General features: G+C 59.3%; 1 protein-coding gene across 2 annotated transcripts in view; it reads right to left on the bottom strand.

Moving 5' to 3' along the window:
• Positions 1–19,297, bottom strand: part of LOC119098650 (A disintegrin and metalloproteinase with thrombospondin motifs 16) — a 52,378-nt gene that overhangs the window by 15,870 nt on the left and 17,211 nt on the right. For both annotated transcript variants that reach the window (XM_037221627.1, XM_037221626.1), the window contains exons 4-8: positions 16,938–17,008; positions 16,535–16,669; positions 12,107–12,202; positions 6,682–6,828; positions 6,069–6,207 (exon numbers count right to left, since the gene is read on the bottom strand). In XM_037221627.1, coding sequence (XP_037077522.1) covers positions 6,069–6,207; positions 6,682–6,828; positions 12,107–12,202; positions 16,535–16,669; positions 16,938–17,008 — 588 coding nt within the window. The remainder of the gene's footprint in view (positions 1–6,068; positions 6,208–6,681; positions 6,829–12,106; positions 12,203–16,534; positions 16,670–16,937; positions 17,009–19,297) is intronic.

Here is a 19,297-nt window from a genome sequence, read left to right as displayed (position 1 = left end):
CGAGACTGTGTCGAGAACAGGCTAAGATAGAATACAGCCTCATTGCGGGGTCCAGAAGACGGCGTGCAGTTTGCAGTGCACGCTGGTCATGGCAGTTTTATCTTCGGAAGATCATGGATGATAAGGGGCCGTAGACATTTGTTCCGACCAAGACCCAAAAAACCCATAAGATTGCATGTTTTCCCTGCCAGCCCTTAGCTGGGCAGAGTTAAAATCCATCTGTGCTATGCCCGAGGAGGGTCCGACGCCACCCGCCCTGAACCAGGGGAGGGTCTGACCCCGCCCACCCTGAGCCCGGGAGGGTCCGGTCCCACCAACCTTGAGCCCGGGAAGGGTCTGACCCCGTCCGGCCTGAGCCTGGGGAGGGTCTGACCCCGTCCGGCCTGAGCCTGGGGAGGGTCTGACCCCGCCTGGCTTGAGACCGAGGAGGGTCTGACCCCGTCTGGCCTGAGACCGGGGAGGGTCTGGCTCCGCCTAGCTTGAGCCCGGGGAGGGTCCGGCCGCCGCCGCGGTCCGACCTCCGCGCAGCCGGGCCCGGAACCTCAGCGAAGGCCGCCGCCGCGCGGCCGTCGGGCGTGGCACTCGGCCGCCATCCTTGAGACTGAGAGCAGGCTGCACCGGCGGCGGCGGCGGCGGCGGCGGCGGCGGCGGCCCGCACCGCCCGGCCCCGGCGGGCAGGGAGGGGGCACAAGCCGAGCCGGCGAGCGGCCGCTGCACCGCCGAGCGGGCAGGAGATTAGCTAACCATGTATGTGGACTTGGGTGCATTGAACAGACGGCGGGAAGATATGACTCCTCGATTATTTTAGTGCAGTGACCACGTTAAGCCGACGATGCCCTGGCGCGCGTGACAGCTGTGGGCAGTCGCTTTGATATCTTGTCAGCTTGACCAATCTTTGTGATAATCTTCTATTTTGTTTCGTAATATACTTGCGATTCTTTGTCGCAGAAAACGGCGGGAAACCCTCACCACACAACCTTCATCACTTCATTGCTGCCTTGACAAGCTAGAGAACCGACATAGTTCTGGCCATGCCTGTCCTGCAATTTTCATTGGAGTTTAATATTACGTACATTATGCACGCAAAGAAAGAGATTTATGGGATGCATCAAAACCATAACGCAGATTTGGCCATGCGCTTTTTGAGTCGTTTCCATGCCCCTGTGTTGTGGCCTGGCGCCACGTCATGCCAGTGGACATGGACATAATGTTGCTTGATTGCTATTGTTTTCACCATGTATAAACGGTTGTATAGAATGCACATGAACGGAAAACATCTGAGTCCTTCCACGCGTGTTATCCGAAAGCTCGGCTCAGCTAAACCGGTTTTTCCCCAGCCATCAACAGCGCACAACCAGATGAAATCACCATTACGACAAATATCCCGCCGCCATCCACTTGGACAGCTGCCAGGGCCGCCAGAGCTGTCGCTGCGCGGTGAGACGTTCCGGCTTTCGCAGTGGCCACCGCACCCCGGCGCTGGCCAGGACTCGAACCGCGGAGTCTTCGGAACTCCGAGTCGAACCACGGAGTCGTCGGGACTCCGATAGGGGCAGCGAACCGTCGGGAATCCGAATCAAAACGTCGGGTCGTCGGTACTCGGGGCGCAGAGTCGTCAGGACTCTGACCACGCGCAACGCGGTGCTTTCACGGTATGGAAGACTGGCCGGGACGCGCCGGGCAGCGGCGGTCCTGCCCGGCGCGGCCAGTGGTGTCGTCCGAGTTAGACCCACTGCTGTCCTGCGAGTGACGCCGCGAGTTAGACCCACTGGTGTCCTGCGAGTGACGCCGCGAGTTAGACCCATTGCTGTCCTGCGAGTGACGCCGCGAGTTAGACCCACTACTGTCCTGCGAGTGACGCCGCGAGCTAGACCCACTGCTGTCCTGTGAGTGACGCCGCGAGTTAGACCCACTGCTGTCCTGTGAGTGACGCCGCGAGTTAGACCCACTGCAGTCCTGCGAGTGACGCCGCCGGCGGCAATTTTCTGCCCGCGGGCAGTATCGCGGACTGAGTTTCCCGCGCAGTAGGAAAACAGCACCGGACTTGTGGGAAAGCTCGGGGACAGGACGTGACGTCAGCGTGGCAGTCACGAGGACCCGTGGAGGCCGAGACCGTACTGACGTCAGGGTGGCAGTCACGAAGACCCGCAGGGGCCGAGACCGTACTGACGTCAGGGTGGCAGTCACGAAGACCCGCAGGGGCCGAGACCGTACTGACGTCAGGGTGGCAGTCACGAGGACCCGCGGAGGCCGAGACCGTACTGACGTCAGGGTGGCAGTCACGAGGACCTGTGGAGGCCGACACCGTACTGACGTCAGGGTGGCAGTCACGAGGACCTGTGGAGGCCGAGACCGTACTGACGTCAGGGTGGCAGTCACGAGGACCTGTGGGGGCCGAGACCGTACTGACGTCAGGGTGGCAGTCACGAGGACCCGTGGGGGCCGAGACCGTACTGACGTCAGGGTGGCAGTCACGAGGACCTGTGGGGGCCGAGACCGTACTGACGTCAGGGTGGCAGTCACGAGGACCCGCAGGGGCCGAGACCGTACTGACGTCAGGGTGGCAGTCACGAAGACCCGCAGGGGCCGAGACCGTACTGACGTCAGGGTGGCAGTCACGAAGACCCGCAGGGGCCGAGACCGTACTGACGTCAGGGTGGCAGTCACGAAGACCCGCAGGGGCCGAGACCGTACTGACGTCAGGGTGGCAGTCACGAAGACCCGCAGGGGCCGAGACCGTACTGACGTCAGGGTGGCAGTCACGGGGACCTGTGGAGGCCGAGACCGTACTGACGTCAGGGTGGCAGTCACGAAGACCCGCAGGGGCCGAGACCGTACTGACGTCAGGGTGGCAGTCACGGGGACCCGTGGAGGCCGAGACCGTACTGACGTCAGGGTGGCAGTCACGAGCACCCGTGGAGGCCGAGACCGTACTGACGTCAGGGTGGCAGTCACGAGGACCTGTGGGGGCCGAGACCGTACTGACGTCAGGGTGGCAGTCACGAGGACCTGTGGAGGCCGAGACCGTACTGACGTCAGGGTGGCAGTCACGAGGACCCGTGGGGGCCGAGACCGTACTGACGTCAGGGTGGCAGTCACGAGGACCTGTGGGGGCCGAGACCGTACTGACGTCAGGGTGGCAGTCACGAGGACCCGCGGAGGCCGAGACCGTACTGACGTCAGGGTGGCAGTCACGAAGACCCGCAGGGGCCGAGACCGTACTGACGTCAGGGTGGCAGTCACGAAGACCCGCGGAGGCCGAGACCGTACTGACGTCAGGGTGGCAGTCACGGGGACCCGCGGAGGCCGAGACCGTACTGACGTCAGGGTGGCAGTCACGAGGACCCGTGGGGGCCGAGACCGTACTGACGTCAGGGTGGCAGTCACGAAGACCCGCGGAGGCCGAGACCGTACTGACGTCAGGGTGGCAGTCACGAGGACCCGCGGAGGCCGAGACCGTACTGACGTCAGGGTGGCAGTCACGAGCACCCGTGGAGGCCGAGACCGTACTGACGTCAGGGTGGCAGTCACGAGGACCTGTGGAGGCCGAGACCGTACTGACGTCAGGGTGGCAGTCACGAGGACCTGTGGAGGCCGAGACCGTACTGACGTCAGGGTGGCAGTCACGAGGACCCGCGGAGGCCGAGACCGTACTGACGTCAGGGTGGCAGTCACGAGCACCCGTGGAGGCCGAGACCGTACTGACGTCAGGGTGGCAGTCACGAGGACCTGTGGAGGCCGAGACCGTACTGACGTCAGGGTGGCAGTCACGAGGACCCGCGGAGGCCGAGACCGTACTGACGTCAGGGTGGCAGTCACGAGGACCTGTGGGGGCCGAGACCGTACTGACGTCAGGGTGGCAGTCACGAGGACCCGCGGAGGCCGAGACGGTACTGACGTCAGGGTGGCAGTCACGAAGACCCGCAGGGGCCGAGACCGTACTGACGTCAGGGTGGCAGTCACGAGCACCCGTGGAGGCCGAGACCGTACTGACGTCAGGGTGGCAGTCACGAGGACCTGTGGAGGCCGAGACCGTACTGACGTCAGGGTGGCAGTCACGAAGACCCGCAGGGGCCGAGACCGTACTGACGTCAGGGTGGCAGTCACGGGGACCTGTGGAGGCCGAGACCGTACTGACGTCAGGGTGGCAGTCACGAAGACCCGCAGGGGCCGAGACCGTACTGACGTCAGGGTGGCAGTCACGAGGACCTGCGGAGGCCGAGACCGTACTGACGTCAGGGTGGCAGTCACGAGGACCTGTGGGGGCCGAGACCGTACTGACGTCAGGGTGGCAGTCACGAAGACCCGCAGGGGCCGAGACCGTACTGACGTCAGGGTGGCAGTCACGAGGACCCGCGGAGGCCGAGACCGTACTGACGTCAGGGTGGCAGTCACGAAGACCCGCAGGGGCCGAGACCGTACTGACGTCAGGGTGGCAGTCACGAGGACCCGCGGAGGCCGAGACCGTACTGACGTCAGGGTGGCAGTCACGAGGACCTGTGGGGGCCGAGACCGTACTGACGTCAGGGTGGCAGTCACGAAGACCCGCAGGGGCCGAGACCGTACTGACGTCAGGGTGGCAGTCACGAGGACCTGTGGAGGCCGAGACCGTACTGACGTCAGGGTGGCAGTCACGAGGACCTGCGGAGGCCGAGACCGTACTGACGTCAGGGTGGCAGTCACGAGGACCTGTGGAGGCCGAGACCGTACTGACGTCAGGGTGGCAGTCACGAGGACCCGCAGGGGCCGAGACCGTACTGACGTCAGGGTGGCAGTCACGAAGACCCGCGGAGGCCGAGACCGTACTGACGTCAGGGTGGCAGTCACGAAGACCCGCAGGGGCCGAGACCGTACTGACGTCAGGGTGGCAGTCACGAAGACCCGCAGGGGCCGAGACCGTACTGACGTCAGGGTGGCAGTCACGAAGACCCGCGGAGGCCGAGACCGTACTGACGTCAGGGTGGCAGTCACGAAGACCCGTGGGGGCCGAGACCGTACTGACGTCAGGGTGGCAGTCACGAGGACCTGTGGAGGCCGAGACCGTACTGACGTCAGGGTGGCAGTCACGAGGACCCGCAGGGGCCGAGACCGTACTGACGTCAGGGTGGCAGTCACGAAGACCCGCGGAGGCCGAGACCGTACTGACGTCAGGGTGGCAGTCACGAAGACCCGCAGGGGCCGAGACCGTACTGACGTCAGGGTGGCAGTCACGAAGACCCGCAGGGGCCGAGACCGTACTGACGTCAGGGTGGCAGTCACGAAGACCCGCGGAGGCCGAGACCGTACTGACGTCAGGGTGGCAGTCACGAAGACCCGTGGGGGCCGAGACCGTACTGACGTCAGGGTGGCAGTCACGAGGACCTGTGGAGGCCGAGACCGTACTGACGTCAGGGTGGCAGTCACGAGGACCCGCGGAGGCCGAGACCGTACTGACGTCAGGGTGGCAGTCACGAGGACCTGTGGAGGCCGAGACGGTGCTGAGCTCCCCTCTTATCTGGCGGGCTCGAGTAACGGTCCCACTATGGTTTGCGGCTGCCGGTGCAGGCTTACCGCTGGGCCGGGCATGCATCGCTCCCAAGCAGGTTGTTGATTCCCGAGCGGTGATTGGGCGTTCGCGTTCGATGAGTATTGGGCTGCATCCGCCACATAAAACACTTCGATGGTGCGCTGCTTATATCGGGTTTTCACACTTAAATTACTATCGGCGTCAACCGCATACAACGTTTGATGGCCTCCAAACTGAGAACGTCAGCACCAGGGTGTAGAACTGGTTAGAAGGCTGGCTAGGGCCGTCTGGTCTGTAGGCTCACATGTCTCTAGTGCAAATGGAAACACCCTCTCTAATATTCTCACTGGCACCTTACTCTGACTGTGGGCAGCCCCATTCCAATCACCACGCCGCCAGATCACCAGCGTCCCACTCGCCGGACTAAGCCGCCGGCGATCTCACCTGCCGCGCAAGTGTTCCCGTTCTAGCCCATAGCGACACGGACTGTGGCTCTGCCTTGCAACCGGCAGGAAAACCAGGACGCTGACTTGTCAAGGACATCTGGCATACGCAAACCTACCGTAGTCGCTCTTCAGCACAGGTGCCGCCCGCTTGTAGACGAAGTGCAGGCCCTGTGCGTGACTTTTGTGAACACGACGCCGAACACGGCGGGAACTGTTGTGGAATTCGTGCAGGGGAAAGCCATCCTCCATGATTCCCTGAAATGGGGCAGGTCGATGTCAGCGAGCTGATCCCGATCGCTATCAGTAGCTCATATTTGAATGAAAACCAAATGCTCCGTCTGAGCTGCACCCGTCGCACACGTCTCTTAGGAATATTTGTGTGTCGCTATCATTTTCGTCAGTGCACGTTCATAATAACCGTTGCTCGATGTAGTAGTCCATAAACATGCAAAAAGGCGTTAATAGGGCATTCATAACGCATTGAGAATAGTTGAAAATACGTCTTCGTCACTATACTCGTGGCGAACGTACACGAATGTCAACGCATCTGTGCCAGGCTGCGCGTACCAAGCACGTGCGGTAATCGTGTATGCAAGACTATGGCATAGGCAATCCAGACATTAAGTTCCGCTTAATGCGTATGGGAAGCGCGCGTCGCACTGTGTGCGACGAGGATGTTTGGTGGGCGCCTGCCATTGTGCCGTGTCTGTCCTCCGTGACTGAACTCACCTCGTCCTGCAGGTTCTCTTCCTCGTCCAGGAAGAACTCGTCGTCGGGAGGCAGCTCGTTGGGGTTAGTCTCGGCCTCCCTGTCCAGGTGAGCGCGCGCCGACGAGGGCAGAGGCCGGATCACGAGCGTGGTGCCGATCGTGCCATCCTGCGCAGCGGTAACCGCACCGTTAGCATCGCCAGCACCGACGGCATCGTAGGCATCGCCGACGTCAGGGGCACCGACGGCACCGTTAGCATCGCCAGCACCGACGGCATCGTAGGCATCGCCGACGTCAGGGGCACCGACGGCACCGTTAGCATCGCCAGCACCGACGGCATCGTAGGCATCGCCGACGTCAGGGGCACCGACGGCACCGTTAGCATCGCCAGCACCGACGGCATCGTAGGCATCGCCGACGTCAGGGGCACCGTCAGCTTTGTTAGCTGCACTAGCAATGCCGGTATTGCCAGCATTGGCAGGACGGAAAAGTGCAAAATGAAACGTCCTGAGATGTATCGATATTTATGTGGCATAGCAGCCTCTTGAGATAGCTCTGTCAGCTTTTAAAAGCACCCCGGTCATAGGTAGCCTGGCACCACCAGCTGGGCTGCAGCTGTGGGTTGACGGCGTGGCAGGTCTGCACCGGCCGTCAGTGAGCTATTCTCGAAGTCACATTCGCGAACCATATTTAAATATTGTCTGTCAGCGGATATTGATGCTGTCGACGCGAGCCGGTAAGGTCGTCTACGGCATAATGTAGCCGTCGCGAGGCAGTATTTCGTGACTGGCCCGGCTGCCGGCGCTGCTGGCGGCGCCGGGAGTTGACACTGATCACCGCGCCGGGCCCGTGGGCGGGCCCCTGACAACAGTGTCCGGTGCTGCCAGCCCAAGACCTGATCTCGGAGGTCACGACACGATCGTAGCCCGATCCAAGCGAGGCAATCGAGGCAGGGGGGGGGGGGACAGGCCTCGGGCCGCTTCGCCGCCACGGTCGCTGCGGCGGTGTGCCCCGTGATAGCGCAGGTGACAGGGTGCGATCGACTGGACAATGCGCGCCGGCCGGGGCGCGCGGGTGGGGCCGGTGGAGGGGGCGGTGCGGCACCCCAGCTGGGGCGGGTGACGGTCAGGCGGCCAGCGCCTGACACGGCACGGCACGGCACGGCACGGCCTGACACGGCACGGCACGGCACGGCCTGACACGGCACGGCACGGCCTGACACGGCACGGCACGGCACGGCACGGCCTGACACGGCACGGCACGGCACGGCACGGCACGGCACGGCCTGACACGGCACGGCACGGCACGGCACGGCCTGACACGGCACGGCACGGCACGGCACGGCCTGACACGGCACGGCACGGCACGGAACGGCCTGACACGGCACGCTCCGGTGCGGGTGCCCCTCTGGCAACCGGCGCCGCTGCGAACCCGTCGCAGGGAGGGACGTGCTGGCCACACCGAGGTCACAGCCGGGTGACCGCGTACCGGCCTGAGGTCATGGTCCGTGTCGGCCGAGTCAGGCGCGACCGAGGCTCAGACAAAGGTGTGGTGGTCTTCCGGCCACACATTCGATGCGTCTCTGGACTTTTGGACGGTGGATGAAAATATATCACGTCCGATGGACTTTTGGAATCGGTGAACAATAGCACCTAGGGTCTTCTTGGTGTTGGACCAGTCGCGGGAATGACCAGCCGGAACCCAGGTGCTGACACCACTCGGGTGGGACTCAGTGCACCTAGCGGCATCTGCATGCTGGCCATGCTGCAAGCGTATGCAGGGAACTGGACTCGGTGAGTCATCGGTGCCATCAGCTGGCTAATTCCAGCCGGCTATGAGCCATTACAAGCTTCTGAAAGCTAATAGGCTTATGTGAGTCAGTGATTCATGGGGGTCTTTTAGTGGCCGACTCCAAGTCTGAGTCATCTTGCTTCCAGCGATGTCGACTCATTCCAGCGGTTTGAAGCAGGTGCTGTGCGGCTCTTTCGATGCAGTCCTCAGTCCCAAAGCTTTTAGTGTTGCGTCAGCTTACTTGAAAAGTATGGTCCATTGCTAGGACAGTTTAGTGAGAGTGGCGAAACCGTGTGGAAAAAAAAGGAGCCGGGCTCAAGCGTATGTGAGCGTATGTAACGCTATCCAGGCTGTCATATTTACTCAAACAAGGCACGTCCGAGAATCGTATCCTGCCCACTGAGGCACGTCCTGACACCATGCAGGATTCGCAGAAACCGCAACGAAATTGTCGGAGATGGAGACCTCAGCATCAGCAGAACAGGTGACGGACACAGAGATGCGGACATGAAACCAAACCACCTTTTGCTTCAACTTAGCGATATCACACGGAAGTAACAAGATGCATAGCTATTCTGGAGTGGAGCTATGGGGTGCCCGCATAGGACGTTAGCTACACACATCGGTACCACGCGCCATCAATGCACCAGCGACATCCGTGCACTACCAGCTGTGCGATGACAGCATCCGTGCACTACCAGCTGTGCGGCGACAGCATCCGCTCACTGTCAGACGAGCGGCGGTAGTATCATCTCACTGTCAGTCGTGCGACGGCGGTGTCCGCACATCGCCAGTCATGTGACGGTGGCATTCACGCACCGCCAGCCGTGCGACGGCAGTACCCGCACGCTGCCAGCCGTGCGACGGCAGTACCCGTACGCTGCCAGCCGTGCGACGGCAGTACCCGCACGCTGCCAGCCGTGTGACAGCAGCACCCGCACACCACTAGCCATGCGACGGCGGTATCCGTGCACCACCCATGCAGCATCAGTATCCGCGCGGTACGACCAACACACCTCCAGTATCCGCGCGGCACGGCAAACGCGCCTCCAGTATCCGCGTGGTACGGTCAACACGCCGCCAGTATCCGCGCGGCACGGCCTACATGCCGCCAGTATCCGCGCGGCACGGCCTACACGCCGCCAGTATCCGCGCGGCACGGCCTACATGCCGCCAGTATCCGCGCGGCACGGCCTACACGCCGCCAGTATCCGCGCGGCACAGCCAACGCGCCTTCAGTATCCGTGCGGTACGGTCAACACGCCGCCAGTATCCGTGCGGTACGGTCAACACGCGCGGCACGGCCAACGCGCCTCCAGTATCCGCGTGGTACGGTCAACACGCCGCCAGTATCCGCGTGGCACGGCCAATACGCCGCCGGTATCCGCGCGGCACGGCCAACGCGCCTCCAGTATCCGCGCGGTACGGCCAACGCGCCTCCAGTATCCGCACGGCACGGCCAACACGCCGCCAGTATCCGCGCAGCACGGCAAACACGTCGCCAGTATCCTTGCGGCGCGGTCAACACGCCGCCAGTATCCGCGCGGCACGGCCAACACGCCGCCAGTATCCGCGCGGCACGGCCTACACGCCGCCAGTATCCGCGCGGCACGGCCTACACGCCGCCAGTATCCGCGCGGCACGGCCTACACGCCGCCAGTATCCGCGCGGCACGGCCTACACGCCGCCAGTATCCGCGCAGCACGGCAGACACGTCGCCAGTATCCTTGCGGCACGGCCTACACGCCGCCAGTATCCGCGCGGCACGGCCTACACGCCGCCAGTATCCGCGCGGCACGGCCTACACGCCGCCAGTATCCGTGCACTGTCGTCGGTGTGGCAGGGCGCGTGACGACTTTCCGCCGCCGTCCGGAAGCGGTCCGTGCATGACGCCGTTGTGTAACGGCGCGACGGGCTGCAGCCACTGGTGACTTTCGCCCGGAGCCGGCCCACCGCCGCCAGACCAATAGACCCGATCACGGGCCCGACCACGCGTTCGGCCCCGTGGTCGGGCCAGGGCCTGCGTGAAACAAGGTGTGATCGGGTGGACTGTAGCGGACGACGGGATGTGATCGGATGGACTGTAGCGGGCGCCGGGGCGTGATCGGTGGACTGTAGCGGGCGCCGGGGTGTGATCGGATGGACTGTAGCGGGCGCCGGGGTGTGATCGGGAAGACTGTAGCGGGCGCCGGGGTGTAATCGAGAAGACTGTAGCGGGCGCCGAGGTGTGATCGGTGGACTGTAGCGGGCGCCGGGGTGTGATCGGATGGACTGTAGCGGACGACGGGGTGTGATCGGATGGACTGTAGCGGGCGCCGGGGTGTGATCGGGTAGGATCGCGGCCGGCGCCGGATGTGTTTGTTCGGCGGAGCGTGGGGAAGGGTCGCAGACTCGGAGGACAGACCCCGCGACAGGTGTCGACGGCCGAAGGCGGTGAGGATGTCGCTGCGCGGACGGGGCGGGGGCGGACTGGACGCCGTGATGTCAACAACTGCTGCATACGGCGCAAAAAGAGTGTAGCGCGGGGAATATTGACGAGGAAGTGCGCCGCGTGATGATCGGAGCTCTCGGCTGACTGGGGCGTCAAGACCATAGGCGAGTACAACACACTTTCCCTGAAGTCATCAGAGAAATCAGTTCTGTTTTCGTGTGGGATTGTTCAGTGGTCCTTGCGATGCTGGTTCCCAGCGTTGGAAAACTCTTTCGCTGTCAGCGTGAAGCTGCTGAGAGCACATGTTACTGCTGTGGAGTCAAACAGATCGGTCTTCATGGAGCAGAGCTCGTCGGCCGAGGACGAGTAGCGCACAGGAGAGCAGCCTTGAAACGACCAGTCGGCGTTGATAATTTTTCCATCTTGTTAGCCATGGATTTCTAATTGAAATCGTTACGGTCCGTCGGCTTTAAACAACAGCCGCGAGTGGTAATCTTCTCCAGCGATGCGGGCCAAACCCACTTTCAGTTTCATCTCCACCGTGCGATTAACTCATACATCACAGGTTCGCATGTCGTGAGGTAATTGGGTATCTTTTTCACAGCAGCGACATGTTGGTCCCAGTCTCTTAGCCAGGAAGCCGCGTATAATGCAAAGAATTGTAATGCAGATGCTGGACGTACATAGCCCGCGCTGTACGGAGAGCCTTGATATTGGATTACCATACCTGGCCATTTCTGAGACGCCCGGGGCCGAACCAGGAGCGGTGGCCCAAGGACAGCACACCATATGGTCCAGGTTTGCTCAAAACGGCGCAGGACAAAGGGTGTTCTGGTATCACAGTGTGCCGGAAGTTACGGCTAGATCACTCCGTAATTGGACTGTACAGCCTCTCAATGCGGTTGTACTCACACGCGCACCTAACCACGGAAACCCTGTGCGCCAGTGGCGGGACGAAAGCACTTCATAATCGCAGCGCATAGTGTGCTATTAACGACAGAGGCCATCCGGTCACAGCCGCTAGCCAACAGCTCCTTTGAATGTGGGACGCAGGTGCAGATTGATGATGACTTTAGTCCCGCCAACACATACCAAAGCCCGCCTGAACGTGTGCGCTGAGTCCGCCCCTGCCGCCACTGGGCTGACTCTGGCGGCGATACCCGAGCGACACTCGCTGGTGCGGGGCGGCTCCGTCGTCGAACTCGCCGGCGGCCTGTACTCACCAGGAGCAGGGCGTCGTTGTCCTGGTCATGGTGGACGAGCAGTGCCGCTTCGGCCTCCCGGTCCTGGTACGGGTCGCCCACGTCCAGCAGCTCAGCCTGCGGGCAAGTGACCTCTGGTCACGCGGAGCTACACCACAGCTATCATGATACCTGGCGGAACGAGCTCAGCTGTGAGGCGACAGGGTAAAGTGCAGCAAGTGATGGTGGAACGGGTTTCGTTCGAAATGATTTCATCGAGAGCTTGCCGTTGAACTTTGGAAGGCCCTCGAAGAGGACGAGGCAGCAGCCAGCTCTGAGAGTTTCGTTGGGATGAACGGGACTTTGTGGTGTACCTAGCTCCAGACTTTCCATGTTTGCTGAGCTTTCGCCCTCGAGAGCAGATATGTGTATCTGTCTTCCACCACTATTACTCCTGCCAACACTCCATCACGGAGGTATGGCAGCCAAAGCACGAGATTCAACGCGACTAAAAAGCTTTACTTGACGCCTGATCATTTCAGGGATCTTGATCCCACCCGGTTGGACACGGCCCAAGAGCTCTCCATGAGCTTTGATTTGGCGTGATATCATTTCATCTCTGCGCGAAGTCATTTGCCCGAGATGAAAATGGAGGAGAAGCTCTTCCACCGCAAATTAAGCATGATCTCGACCAAGGCTGCCAGGGAGTCACCGTCCATTGTTTCGTGCAAATGGCTGACCGCCACATCCGGCTTCACCGGACAGTCCGGCTCAATTCAGTGAGTACACTCCCATCGGGATCAGCCAGGTATCTGATCCGGATAAGGCCTCTGACCCGGCGTCAGGTGAACTGATCCGGCTTTTGATACGGCATGAGGTGGCTAGATCCGTATCGGTCGGACAATATGACCTCGGTTGAATCATGCTAGGCCGAGTGAACGCGCTTGAGCTCAGTCCGAGGGTCACGGTTCTCACCCATTCCATCACGCCCTGCAGCGCCCAGCATTCCGCTCTGTCCTTCCCACACCGCATGGTGACCTACGAGTGGGGAGCCCGGCTCGGGGAGAGCACCGCAGCGGCTTCAGCTGGCGGCTCCAGCTACTCCCGGATGCAGCTCGGGCCGCTTCCGGTCATCCTCCGCGCTTGCGTCAGAGCCGCAGCCGGCGGTCGGGCCTGATGGCCTGACGCCGCAGCTGGATCCGGTCGTCATGAGCGTGGGCTGGCCGCTAGGCCGCAGTCGACGCTCAAGGCTGCCGCCGACGGGCGGGCCGTCACCTCACGTCAGATCCGTCACGACTGCCAGCGGATAACGAGCTGATCACGCCTGGCTGCTCGAGGCGGGCTGCCCGGGAGGTCTCGCAGCTCGAGGCGGCCTGCCCGGGCGGTCCCGCGGCTTGAGGCGGGCTCCCGGGCGGTCCCGTGGCTCGCGGCTCGAGGCCGGCTGCCTCGGAGGTCCCGTGGCTGGAGGCGGGCTGCCCGGTCGGTCCCGTGGCTCGCGGCTTGAGGCGGGCTGCCCGGACGGTCCCGTGGCCCTGAGCCGGCGTGGCCGGCAGCACGCACCGCGCGCGTCCGGGCGCCGATGGGCGTTATGCAGACTCGGCAGAACTCGGGTAGTGTTTGAGGCTGATGCTTGCGCGCTGGTTTGTGTGGACGGCGTGAGTAAGCCCAGCGGTGACACGGCTGATGTCCGGGCCGGGGTCGCGCTGGTCTGTGTGGACGGACTGAGTAAGCCCAGCGGTGACACGGCTGATGTCCGGGCCGGGGTCGCGCTGGTCTGTATGGACCGAGTGAGTAAGCCCAGCGGTGACCCGGCTGATGTCCGAGCCGGGGTCGCGCTGGTCTGTGTGGACGGAGTGAGTAAGCCCAGCGGTGACCCGGCTGATGTCCGGGCCAGGGTCGCGCTGGTCTGTGTGGACCGAGTGAGTAAGCCCAGCGGTGACACGGCTGATATCTGGGCCGGGGTCGCGAGGGTTGTCACGGAAAAAAGATGAGAGAACGTTCCGGTACAAAAGAGAGGCTGCAATGACAGAAATGCGACGGGCGGCGAGTACAATCGTGGTACGGCCAATCGTGGCGAGTACAGTCGTGGTACGGCCAATCGTGGCGAGTACAGTCGTGGTACGGCCCTGCGCGAGATGTCTGGGCTGTACTGAGAACACCAAGGAGTTTCTGACCGCTTGAAAAATGGAAGCGATTGTCGAGGAGCCGACAGTTCGTGTTTGAGTTAGATTTGAGACTGTTTATCTCAAAGCAAAAAAAAAGCAGCACAAAGTCATCGACGATGTAATCCAACTGCCCAATAAATACACTAATACTGATGGATTGGCCCAATTCGTGGCAGACCACCGAAAACTCTTCAAACCAGTTAGCATTTTATCAATGGTCAATTGGTGCATAACGACATCGTGGCGATGGGTTACGGTAAATCATTAAATGTACGATATCCACCCCAAATTAGTTGTTCTCACACGTTAAAGTGACAAATATGCGATAGCCAAATAGGGTAAATTAGTATTTCTCCCACCTTAGCATCATTGTCGTTATGGCAAAGCATTCGGTGAAGACTGCATTCATCACATTGGCTACGGACGTTGCCCCTTGCTTGTGAGCGAGACCTTGCTGGAATGAAAAAAGAAAACGGCAAAGTGGCCAAACGACCGCAACTTAAGTCTTCCATTTACAGCCCAAACTCCGTGCTGCCGCAAGGTAACCTTTCTTCGTTCCCATGGATTGCATCGCCTCTGTGGCGGTAACCTTCCCTTCAAATGGCAAGTGGTTTCGTTGTCTGATAAACTCGCGTAAATATTTCGTGCGACCTTGATAGAAACGGCCAGGCAGTCTTGAGGTGCTGGCGGTAGCGCCTGGCTCAAAGCCTCGATATATCGTGTTTGTGTAATGACATGCCTTGCCACATGAACATGAGCCGGTGAACAGCAAGATCCCGAGATCGTTGCGATAGAAGCTGCTTTCATCATCTTGATTGCGTGCACGAATACTGATCACCAACGGATAATCATTTTCACGTTGCCGTTATCTAGGAAATGACGGCTTACAAATGAGGTTTGCGGGGGGAATGGGTTCATCTTATCGGTTTTCTGCTTCATGGCATCATCGCATATTGGAGGAGTGCCATTAATGTCTTTAAGATGGGTGTTAAGGGCGCGGAGACTATTCCTGTTTAAGATTAATATTTCTTGTCATACCAGCATATATTCTCGCAAGATTAAGACAACATAGTGCAGTCAGAGGCAATACTTCGGGGCGGTGGCCTACCCAAACCAGAAATGCACTGTGATGTAATTTCCAGTTACAGTTTTACATAATAAGGGAATTCTCAGCCGCACATTGGCCCGATTATGGTTTGTAAAAGTTATCTGACCGCTGATCTGGCAGGTCATTTGTGATGAGGTCACAAGAAATGTCGCTCAATTACTTCCTTGGTCAGAACGGTCATCTGGTTATAGTATGTGAGGGTCTCAAATATAAGCTGAGCCCGCTTCATGACCTCAGGCAAATGGTTTAGAATTAGCTAGCAACAGACTGAAACAAAACACAACTCCGTTCATCTATAATCACTCTACTGGATTGGTGGGGCCTGGATCTTCGTGAAGGACTCTGTTGATCAAGGAGTCGGGTCTGACAGTTGCCTTTACCTAAACAAACCTCACATTGCCCTTTGATATGCGCCCGCTTCAGATGATGACTAGCATGGACATGACGTCTCTGCCACTCTGCAGTGCTGTGCTGAAGCACAACAGGTCGCGTCGGCTCGGGTGGCCTCAACCCACGTCGTTTGTGAGCAAAGCGCGCGTCAGAACCTGTGCCGGTTTGGTGTCCGGGTCTCAGTGTGCGTCATATCCTACCCTGTGCCGGTCTGGTGTCCGGGTCTGAGTGGTCATCAGACTCTACCCTGTTCCGGTCTGGTGTCCGGGTCTGACCCTAACCTGTCCCGGTTGGGTGTCCGAGTCTGAGTGGCCATCAGACCCTGACCCGGCCAAGTATCTGGGTCTGAGTATTTGCTGCCATCCAACGACATCTAGTTCACCCGCACTTGTTGCGCTGGTTTGGAGCAGCTTGTCCATGTGAAAGGAGTGCCACGTCTGAGGAGCATTTGACAGCCGCCATCTCTTCAGAAGCCCAGAGATAAGCGGCGCTCTTGCCGGTCGGCCTTCGTTCAGAGGCTCAGCTGGCGGGCAGCACGCCGGACACCGGACAGGGCCAGACTCGCGGCATCAACTGGCATCACGCCGGTATTGCTGCTGGCTGCTGTGAGTGCGGTCTTGCTCAGTCGCGTTCTTCGCTAAGTTACACACAAAGGAGAGTGTTTGATGCAAAACACCGGTAAATATGGGAAACGTATGCGGCACAAAATTGCAAAAATTTGGCGGATAGGATGTTTCGGTCACACGGTTTGTGTGAGGTACTGAAGCTGATGTTTTGTTTGGGAGAGGAACAGGGATAGTCGCTTACCTCTACGGCTCTCTGGAAGCTCGTGCCGCCATCCTCGGCCGGATCGGCATAGAATATGTCAAACTTGTCCGCCATGAGGTCTTCATTCTTCTCTAAATTCAAGTCATATCGCTCCCCGAAAGCATCTAATGATACCTGAAACACACGCACGCTGTGATTAAAGCTGACCTCTCTTGATTTTCAGGCTGGTTGCACGCATTAGGGCTGGTGGCAAGTACCGAGCACAGTGATTCGTGGTCGTCCACTCCGTTTTAAACGAAAACGGGTACAAGCAATTTAATGCGAGCTGCTCATTTCCTTGAGACAGTAGACGAGGTGGTGCAGCAAAATTCGTCGAACACGCTTATGGTGACAATTGCACAGAGCATGAGGAGGCACAGATCAATGGCAAATCCCCACTCACCTGTTTCTTAATGCCCCCCGCTGCATTGCGCCGCGTTCTCGCCCTTATGTTTACTAGTTGATACTCAGGTACTGAAAGACAAGAAGGCTGTGTTATTTGTGGCTGTCTTTAAAACCTTCCATGGGTGTAATGTCGCAGTATGAGGCTACAGCGGCGCAGAGGGCACAGCTCGACAGATCACAGTCGGGTTGCAGGCAGTCCCAGGTCAGTCCCAGCCATTAGGATGAGCAGCGTCGTCAGATAAAACATTGGCTCGTCAAACACTGCTGGTTGTCAACAGCAATAGCGTCAGCGTACAGGGGAGCTACCGTATTTTGTCGGCGGGTTCTGAAGTCTTTTTTTGCATAAGGTGGTTTGGTGAATCAGGAACGGGTTTGAGCTGGTATATCGCGTTAAAAGGGAGCTCAAAACTTGAATCAACACCCGACTTCAGGTAGGTTAGTCGCAATAGTGCTGAAGGGTACACGGTTTACCCGCGCTCGGATTAGCCATTCTATGGGGCAGAAGAATGCAGATGAATGAATTAAAGATAGACAGTCTAAACTATTTCAGCTTTGGAAACAGAAAGACACTGTAAAAAACGACTGTATTTAGGCTGCTACAATAGCGGTGTCTGAACTTAAAAAACAGATCACAACAGCTTTGCCTTATGGGCCTATGGATTTGGCTCGCGGGTTCTCTATAACCATGTGATTAACCAAATCGCAAATGTGAATATATTTACGACTATGGACTTGCGGCAAGTCACTTGGCTTTAATTGTCAGTTATGGCCTCTTTCTATTAACAGTGGTAATTCCGAAAACAACAATGACGGCTGTGCGAGCATAAAGTGTAATTACAAGTGTACAACTCTCCTCAAAAACAGGCATGCAAACATTTGAGTAGTGTCCAAGAGGCCCAATAGCCTGCGTTCTTCTATTTTGCTGTGACGGCTTGCGTCTTCCACAATGATCTTGCATGCGCATATCTATCGTACGCGTGTGCCACTGATATTCGTGGTGTTGTCGCTAATAGCGGTGTTGTGAACGTTATGCAATGACATAAGTAGCAATATCGTGACAGACCAGCATGCACGAGCGCACTGCTTTGCAAAATCTTGACAACAACAAGATACGACCCCAAGTTTACGTCTAATAAACGCTTTGTACCGTTATGCGCGGGTCTCCCAGTGTATTTTCTGTCCCGTGCCGTGTCATGCCACGTTGCTGCGCTCTATGCATGCCGGAAGGGCTGTCACGCATGCCACGGTGGGCCTATGAACGCATGGCATTCTTCCGCCTGCTTCGTCAACACAGCTGACTAGTGTACGGCGAAACAGCCGGGCAGTGCCGACACCGGAAACAGCGCATGAAAACAGCCGGCTGCGTGACCGCCGGACTCGCCGCGCGGCCACCAATTAAATGTGGGTGTGGTGGTTTTTACACGCACCGCACGTGCCAAAAGCGGGGCGGGGTGGCCTTCGTTCAGGGCTGAGAACGTTTGACCGGAGTGACGCGAGTAGCTCAGATTGTTGGACACCGAGCGGAACAGATGGGCCGCGATCGCCGGCGCGCCCAGCCCGATACGCAAATACCGCGCCGCCGGCAGCTGTGTTGTGATAACCTTCCCGGAGCGGGCCTGGGCCTGCGTCGTTTCGCCGCGGCGCCACGACTCCCTTTGTGTGCCGATCAGCCGAGCCCCGTGTGCCAACACACTGGCAGTGTGGCGGCGTGTGTGACGTCACGACCGCACCAGGCGACGGGCGCGGCGGCCGGGTCAGAACGACGCGACGACACAGCCATGGTGTAGGGGCCACACAACCGTCTGCGTGATGTTCGAGAAAGCCTTGTACTTGAAGAGGAAAGCCTGCAATGGGCTGCTGTGATCGGTTAGAGCCGCCGCCGCGTGCCCGTGACAGGGAAGCGAGGCTAAACGCGGCTCGTGCACAATGCGGACATCTCTCGCATGAGCTCCGCTCGGACCACAGGGAGTGACTTGAAGGTGAGCAAGTGGCGGAATACCAGACCGGTCGGCAGCAGGCGCGGACTTCAGCACGAACCAACACGGAAGATGACATCAGGGAGAAAAGCGTAGACGCGGAGTTTCTCTGCACGAGTTTCATGACGAGTCATCTACAGATGACATGGTGACGGAAGTGCTCTATGAGCTCGGTTTACAGCGCATTCCGCAGGCTCATCTTTACTTGCAATAACGGATTGATTTGTTGTCAATTTTCAAGCATCGCATTTTCAACCATGCTGCAATGCTCCACTCTTTTTAAACGTGGCATATTGGAGTAAACATTCAGCCTGTGTAATGCGAATAATGCATGGCGCATGGCTCTATACCCGATAGTAGTTTAGCATGTGAGCTCTGGTAG

This window comes from Pollicipes pollicipes, unplaced genomic scaffold (assembly GCF_011947565.3).
Source record: "Pollicipes pollicipes isolate AB1234 unplaced genomic scaffold, Ppol_2.1 Scaffold_4740;HRSCAF=5597_pilon_pilon_pilon, whole genome shotgun sequence".
Classification (NCBI taxonomy): Eukaryota; Metazoa; Arthropoda; class Thecostraca; order Pollicipedomorpha; family Pollicipedidae; genus Pollicipes; species Pollicipes pollicipes.
This window is presented reverse-complemented; position numbering and strand designations above follow the sequence as displayed.